This window comes from Mustelus asterias, chromosome 18 (genome assembly GCF_964213995.1).
Source record: "Mustelus asterias chromosome 18, sMusAst1.hap1.1, whole genome shotgun sequence".
Classification (NCBI taxonomy): Eukaryota; Metazoa; Chordata; class Chondrichthyes; order Carcharhiniformes; family Triakidae; genus Mustelus; species Mustelus asterias.
This window is the reverse complement of record NC_135818.1, coordinates 39,091,092-39,099,755: the sequence shown is the minus strand read 5'-3', so window position 1 is coordinate 39,099,755 and position 8,664 is coordinate 39,091,092. Positions and strand designations below refer to the sequence as shown.

At 38.5% G+C, this 8,664-nt stretch overlaps 1 protein-coding gene across 1 annotated transcript; it reads right to left on the bottom strand.

Moving 5' to 3' along the window:
* Nucleotides 1-1,188: 1,188 nt before the first annotated feature.
* nkx2.1 (NK2 homeobox 1) lies at nucleotides 1,189-3,384 on the bottom strand. Its single transcript, XM_078233177.1, has 2 exons — nucleotides 2,960-3,384; nucleotides 1,189-2,042 (listed from the first exon to the last, which is right to left on the bottom strand). Exons 1-2 carry the CDS (start codon nucleotides 3,336-3,338, stop codon nucleotides 1,372-1,374), a joined length of 1,050 nt encoding a protein of 349 aa, XP_078089303.1. The 5' UTR covers nucleotides 3,339-3,384; the 3' UTR covers nucleotides 1,189-1,371.
* Between the last annotated feature and the right edge of the window lie 5,280 nt (nucleotides 3,385-8,664).

Sequence of the window (8,664 nt, the reverse complement as noted above, 5' to 3'; positions counted from 1 at the left end):
CCATGGAGAAATCATTCTTGATCGTTCTAATTGAAATGCACTTTGGCCTCATTAACTACTTTAATTTTAATTCACTCTGTGGAATTAATTCTAAATAAATATCGGGGAAGTGCTCTATGTTTTTACATCAATACTGGGATCCATTCTGAGTTACGGTCAATCCACAAATTGAACTTTCTAATGGTTGACTGTTGTGGACTTTGAGTTGTTGGCTATCAGCAGAGCCGCAGCAAAACAGATCATTCCATCCCTATTTACAATGTGGGATTTAGGATTAATTTGCATCAGGTTTAAAAGTACACTCAAGTTGAACCAAACAGGTATCATAGTAAAAGTACACGCAAGTCTCCCCATACAAAAAAAAGCTGCGTAAGACACATTAAGAAGAAAAAAACCAAATCTTTTCGTGCCCTTACACTTAATGGTAAATCAAATATAAGATCCGATTTCATCAGCTTTTAGATATCGAAGGGGCTTTACCTGCACCGTTCAAAAAATAAGCAGGAAAGCCACTGGAGATTTCGGAGATTACCTTTTGAGGTAACTTGAACACATTATCCATGATCTCTTTACCTGATTTATGCAACGATAAGTTCGCTGTGAATACATTGCGATGCATTCTAATGGCGCGGCATGCATTGGGAAATAGTCGTGGTGAAAAATAAGGGAAGTGTACAATGATCTGCAATAAAACAGTTGTGGGTGTTTCGGTTTAGGGTTTCATAATTTATTAGAAGCTCTCAGAACTATATTTATACCAATGATCTATTTTAAGTTACAACAAAAACGACTTTCTTACGCCGGCAATAACGAACAAACTATCAAATACTGTACACGCTGAGTCCATCATGAAAACATTTTTACAGCATAATATACAAATTACTAAAAACTATAAATTCGGCCCAGACATGTGCATTTTACAGAAATATACACCTACGTTTCATAGTAAAAACTAAGAAAATGCCAAGTGGTGTTAAATAAACCTATTTCCTTTCTTTCTGAGGAAAGAATATTACCGGGTGTCACATTTTGTTAACACTATTATTTTACGAAAGCGTCATTCTATAGGAACCCCACTAACAACATTACGTTTACAGATCTTGCATATGGTCAGATCTGTGTTGTGTGAGGTTCAGCTTATTTCTGCATATGGAGCAATCGCTTTCACTGTGATATTATAAGTCCAGCCAGCAATTTGTGCATTCCATGTCTACTAAACAAAATAAATTTACAGCGTTTTGCCATCACTTCAGCCGGAGCCTCCTCATGTTGATGCATATCTACGCAAATTAGTACTCGGAACACTTTACCAAAATACAGCAGATATGAATCAATACAACATGGTGTTAAAACACAAGCCAAGTGAATCATTCACCAGGTCCTACCATACAGCAAGGTAGAGCATGACATGGCTGTACCATAATCAGAACTAGAAGAGTTTAGGTGAGACAAGCTAGTGACGTGGCTTTGAATAGACGAAGGACTTCCTGAGGTTTGTCCTAATTCCGATGTCTGGCCTATGTTATTTGCTTGCTGACTTGGGCCATGAGCAGTGCCATTGGTAGCCACCGTGATTGATGTGTTGGTAGATTGCTGTTGCTGGCTCTGCATGGTCGTGGTTGGGGCATTGACACCTCCTTGACATGGTTTGCCATCTTTAACCAGGACAGGCACAGCTACTCTCCTCGGAGATTGTTGCTGCTGTTGGCAAGTGCTGTTGTCCTGCTGCATGTGCTGCTGAGCTGCCTTGTCTTTAGCTTGCCGCTTCATCTTATAGCGGTGGTTCTGGAACCAAATCTTCACCTGAGTGGGCGTGAGATGGATCATACTGGCCAAATGTTCCCTTTCTGGGGCTGAGAGGTATTTCTGCTGCTTGAAGCGCCTCTCTAACTCATAAACCTGGGCTTGCGAGAAAAGCACTCTGCGCTTTCGCCGAGGTGTGCTCTGGAGTGGAGCCATGGGTTTGCCAACGTCGCCAAGAGAACCCAAAGCGCCCATTCCACCCATGTTCATTCCTGAGGACGGGGTCATGAAGCGAGAAACTAGAATGGGGATTAAAAAATAATCTTAGATAAAGACTTTTACAACTGCATACATTTTTAAAATATTATAGATATATTTATTTCAGCACCGCTCTTTAAAACAAATCCAAAACCACAGCGCCGGTGTTCGATAAAACTAACATCTTAACATTTATTTTCTTGCCGGAATATTTGAGCCTTTTATTCCCAATTGATAACTTTAGAGGAAACGGGGTTATAATAAATATTTGCGAAGGATTTTTAAAAATCCTTTTTTAAAAAAGTGAATATTACAAAAAAGGTTGACTTTACAATGTAAGTTTGTTTTACCTTTGACGGATAGTTTGACCGAGCAAGCTATAAGGGATTCTCTATCTCTCATTCGGGTCGAAATGCTGTCGCGATTTTCAAAGCGTGTATGACTTTAGGAAAGTACATTGGATTTATTTAACCACTTTAAACAATTATTAATAAAGATAACAGCACCATTCCATTGTGCACGGGGAAAATATTCATTTGCAACATCAATCCCACATTGCTTTAAATATTCAAATATTTTAAGCTGGCCTCATTGGTACAGCACTTTTAGACACAAATAAAGCGTCTTGTGTTGCAGTAATGTTTGCACTATACACGACAGGATCACTTAAACTGCCTACATATTTACACCACAAAACACAGCGACAAAAAACATGCGATCTTAAGCGAAGGTGTTTGAAATCAAGATGTTTTAAGCATATATTAAATCAATGTCCTATCGTAATGAAAAATCAAAACCTGCATAACGCCTGAATTCGAAACACATGGACATTGCAAATAGTGACTTCAAACACTATTTTTATCATCCCAATAAATTTTGTATACTTGAAATATTTCACGGGTTGAATATCTTAGCGTCTAACTAGTGGTGTTTATTAGAAACTAATTATTCCACTTACTGGATGAAAAGCGTGGATCGGGATTTGTCCCGTACCAGCCTGCCGCGCTTGCACTGTTCCTCATGGTATCTTGGTAAGCAGGAAGCTCGCCCATGTTGCCAAGATTGCTAATATTGCCGTTGCAGTAGCTTCCCATAGCAGCGTGTGAAAGCTGGGGGACCCCGTGTGACATGTGGTAGGTGGCCGCGGGGACCGGCGTATTATGTCCGATCGGGTGTTGTTGCATACCCGGCTGGGAGACCTGGGGCTGCCGGTAACTTGTCAAGTGAGCTCCGAGATTACCCGCTGCGTCCATGCCAACTTTCTTGTAGCTCTCCTCGATGGGGCTCAAAATATCTGAAACTGAGAAGGGCGTAGTATGCTTGGGGCTCATCGACATGGTTCAGCAGCGAAGTAGGCAAATTTGTTGAAGGGATAAACAGTGTTATGTTAGCGCCGATCTTGTGGACGTACACGTAAGAGAATGATTGAAGTCCGCCTTAATTGTATTAAGTCGAGGCTATAGACCTGCGAGCGCCTAGCTTTTGTTTGTTGTAGCCAGGCGCCAGGTTTTAGACAGACAGGAGAGGCGGGGCATCAGCGCAAACCAACAAACAATAGAACTCAACATCTTGCTAAGATAATTAGGTAACATGCTGATGGCAAGGTAAATACTTGCCAAATTACCTTGCCAACATATTTTACTTTTGTGAAATATTAAATAACGGGACATTTAAAGGTCCGTTAATTCAGTGCATTTATTACCTTAAATGATGCACAATGCGATTTCATTGCAATATCAGTGGTTATGTTTACGCGAAGGTCAGTGTTTAACGCTGACTTTTGATATCATAGATAAAGCCAGGAGATAATTGTACTTCCAGATCGTGTTTTCAGTCTGGTTAAATTATACTTCAGCAATATAAAAGTGCACTTGTTACCTAAGAATAACTAAATATCTTTAGTCAGAGTGGCAGCATAAATGCTTGTTCGCTTTGTGACTGCTCGATATTAATGCATGAGGATCATTTTGCTTCAATTCAGGGCTCTTATTCAGTAGCCAAGAAGTCTTTCAGGGAAAGAAGGCTCCCGCATGAGTTAACATCGTTCAAGTGTAAACCTCTGCCCTGATTGTACTTCACATCTCCTGGAGAGGCGAGATTTCCACAAGATTTAATGTGAGAATTTTATTCTTCAATCCGCAAGTTACACGGCGCTGAAGCATGTATGTTTACAGTTCCCATCATCGAGATAAATCACAGTCACAACGTTTACCTTACATTCTCTAACGCAAAATGCACGATTTGCACATTTTCGTTTGGAACAGGATAACTTGCAACAAATCTCCAAACGTTGTCTGATTGGCTTCTATGTAATCCTTTGAAAATGTTAAAGAAATTTAGTTAACATATATTTCGGCCACAGACTGACATAGGTTTTAAATGCCTTGTTCGCTTAGCTGATAGCTTGTGAACCATCGTACTTGTAATTGTGAAGGATCTGTGCCGTTTACAATCATTTTTTAATCCGTATGTAAAGAGTTTGCACTAATACACTTCTAGCTTCCGCGTGTTCTTTTCATTCCCATGTCAATGATGACTTCCATCCATCGCCGTCACTTACAAATCCCTAAATATTTTGGAATTTATTAGGTACCATATGATCTTACGGTGTGATAGCAATCATATTTCTGGTACTGTTGTTCCAAATAGATAATGTGCCGTTTATGAATTAATTAATTTTAAGTCAGCCTTTATTTACTTTACAATACAAGCGTAAACATACGAAGGAGCAGTACTGATAGAAATGGGATGACTGTCAGAGATCCATGTTTAATATGGTGAGCCTAAAACTCACTAACCAGTACGGTTCCAGCTTTAGGATAACATACTGGCTTGTTCTGAATTAGCCTCCAGAAGACCAATAGCCAGTCATTGCAATACTACATTTAATATGACGACTTAAATGCACATTGGCTGGTGGATTATCTGTAAAAGACTGTATAATATGTAAAACATTTTTCAATTGCTTGATGATTCACAAAACAGTGTGAAAGTTGACTAATCTTTACTAATATTACTGCTTGAAGCACTGGAATAGTTATTTATTAATGTATGAATAATGTACGCGATCTTACCCTATTATTGACCCTATTCTCTGCCCGGCTGTTATGTATTAACGGAGGAAAGATAATGTGAAATGTGCAGGTTCGGACAAACCTTTTTTTTAGAATGGTGCAGTCCTTTCTGTGGTTACGCGTACTTCATGCAGGACTGCATATAGATTGTTCAATAGCTTCTGACCTTATACAATCCATTTGATAACACTCGAGATGTCGTACAAGGCTAGATAATATTGTCAATCAAATGGTCCCAAGCCTAATGCAAACGGTCCCGCCAAGACTAGGCTGTTTTACTGATTTGCACCAATTGGCGGAAAAAGGTTGCAGCGAGCTCCTTAATATTATGCTTCATTTAAAGAATAAATGACACTAAATTCGAACAGTCGTTCGTAATGACACGGAATATACATTGTTTAATATATGTTTACAATATTGTGCACTTCGAATAAAGGTTGAGTTTGTTTCAATGGTCCCACTTTTGAGAATTATCACCATGTAACAACGTGAGAATTATAATACTAACCATTGTAATTTGAAAACTGGATATTTTTCTAGCAGTAGCTGTGGTATGAAGTTTCTAAAATATAGCATCCTAATTGTTTGAACAGAATGACACTGTTATGCTTCACCTGGTATTAAGTGATCTGACTGACGAACTGGTGGACACAATGGTCAGACCCACAGAACAGAAACCCTTTAATTGCCTTTTAAGTGTAATTAGTGTTATTACAGTGAAACTCGTAATAGCGATATAGCAGCGTGTTACGCTAATTTGGGATTTTTGATAGCTGAAACATACAGTGAGCTGTTCTGATTATTGACCTGTGTTGTGCTGCGCTATGTGAAAAGGACGCTCTATTTTACATCAATGTTTCCCCCCTCTCCGATCCCAACAGGCTGAATACTGAACAGACGAATTCATCACGTTTGAAAAGTTCAAGATGAATGTACTGAGTGTGAAGGTGTTCAATTATACTTTTGGAGACTTTGAGAAATATATTTCCAGATGAAGTATCCCACCCACCACCCAGCTCCCACCCTAAAGGCAGTGTGTCAGTTTGTGGAAGTGTGATTCTCCACCCATGTAAAATATGTACACATTTCACCCAGGAAAACTCTACTACTACCTTCCATTTGTTATATCAGTTTCTATATTAATCAATAAATAATCAGATTCCCACAGCCCACATTGTGTCGTAAATAGTTGCATTAATTCCAGCCTTCCCACCAACGTAGATATTTTTTTGAAATATTTCGAAATACGACCAACAATATATATCTTTTGGATCAGGTTTATAATTGGATATAGTTGATAAGTGAAGTGCCTCAGAATATACCTTGGAATTCGGCATCAGAACTGAACTCGATTCAAGTTATCATTATCCACATTCATTCAACTGGCGTTCAAAGTACGGGCATTGCAACTTTTTTAATGTTGGTACTTCAGAGTTGACATGCAATAATTTTACCAGAGAGTCATCATGTTAATGAACTGTCGGCTATCAGCTCCACTGTAACCGCACATTGATGCTCCACATATATATATATATATACTTCACTGTGTTACTAAAAGTTCATAACTATCAGCGTAGACATATATATGGAACCACAAGGGGAAAGTTGTTTTGATTGTAATACATGCTTGCAACAATTATACATCCTGCACTTGCTCGATGATTAACTCAAGAAAGTAACATCAACAAACAACGGAATTAATTAGCAGAACGCGAAACCAATAGACACTATACACGACAGCGCAGAGCGCTTCCAAATCACAGCACGTTATACCTCACGACTTTGTAATTCTCAGCAGCCCGGCAACAATTAGAAACACTGCAGTAGGTCGATAGCAACTGAGGTAGTTTGGCTCTGAGAAATCCCATTTCACAGGAACTGAGCGCGAACAGCGGCCTCTGTCGATAGTTTCCACTTACAATTTATTTAGCGGGGAAAGTACTGTGTGAGCCCAATTATCCTCTCTCTTCACCTCCCAAGTTTTACAGGCAGATGCCATTCAGGCTTCTTTTGGTAATAGAAATGAACGAGGCGGTGTTCTTGTGTAAGAGAAACATAGTTGTGACTTGGGTCGCAAAATGAAAATCAGTTTTTTTTTTCCAGTCCGACTTGTTTTCTCGAAACCTGATATATTTCCAGAATGTTGCCAATAGTTGCCCTTATATTATTTTTATCACAACAGTAGGAATTCTGCTATACCCAGACGCTGGTGCACGCCAGTTGTCAAATCATGTTGTACATCTATCACAAAGTTTGTTTCTCATGTACGATTTGAGAAACAACAGGCAAAGTGGGAGTTTTTCCTTGGAAATTTACTGCCACATTCAAGAGTTTAAGTATTCCATTTTCACCGTGGCTTAATCTTAATCGATTTACATCCAAATCAAATTGAAACATACAGCGCAACGCAACTTCTCTCCATTGTTGGCGATTCTGTATAGAAACCCTAAGGCAGCAGTAGGTCAGGCTATTTCGTGCGAGGATAAGGTAAATTATTTTATGCATATGTATATATATATATATAATTTAATACCAGATTAAGTGGCGAAGTTCGAATTTCAATTCTAAAATATTGGCACAAAAGGTGTGTAATGTATTTTGTGTTAATGGTGCACGTCTCGTTCAAAAGGACAAATCAAGTTTTGACCTTTTCACAGATGCTGCCTAGCCCGCTGACTATTTCTAACATTTTGTTTTTTATATTTTAAGCAAGTTAACCTCATCCTCCCCTCATTAGTTCAAGATGATTTTAAAATGTTTGCCTGCGCTAACCTTCTTAACGACCAATAAAATCACACTGAAGTTCAGGTCATTTTAAAACACAGAATCTGTGAAATACAGTGTTTTAAAAAAAATTTTAAAGGGTAAAACAGAACACATCCTGTTAATCTTCATGTATATCGAGGTTTAAGTTTAGTCACTTCTGGGATCATTGCTGGTTATAGATACTGTCGTGAGGTTGGGATTTTCTCTTTTCAACCAGTACTGCGGAATCTGTCCTTCGATTTTACTGAAATTAGTTAAGATATTGCAATAGAAGAGTCCTGGATCGACTACCCTCTCCTGCTAGAGATTTAAAAGTTTCGAGGAGGAAATCCGAACTATCAACGAGGTCAACACTTCTGAAAACAATGTTATTTTTGTGTTTGAGGCTATCATAAAATGGGTAATACATTAAAAAAAATAACACCGTGTGCAATAGTAAATACAAAGTTTTGTAATGCAAAGCATTCGAACATAAAGACACACGGACAGAGATTCAGCGCTATGTGGAACACTTGCTAAATTATCTGCTTTTCTAAATTATAACTACACATTTGTCCCTTAATTGAATACTAAATCTGTGTCTCGTTAAATAATTCCCAATGAAAGTGCCGCTGGGAAGTGGGTTAATCTGACACAAATACGTCATTTAAAGCTGACTTTAAATATATTTTAATGAAAAGATACTGTCAAAGAAAGAGGCGAAATATACATTGAAAAGTCAGGATCATTTGGCTGTTTTAAAAGGTGAAAAGAAATGTACAATCTTCTGAGTCAAACATTGCTTGTTTAAAGCATCATCCAGGTGTCCCAGATTACTGAAACG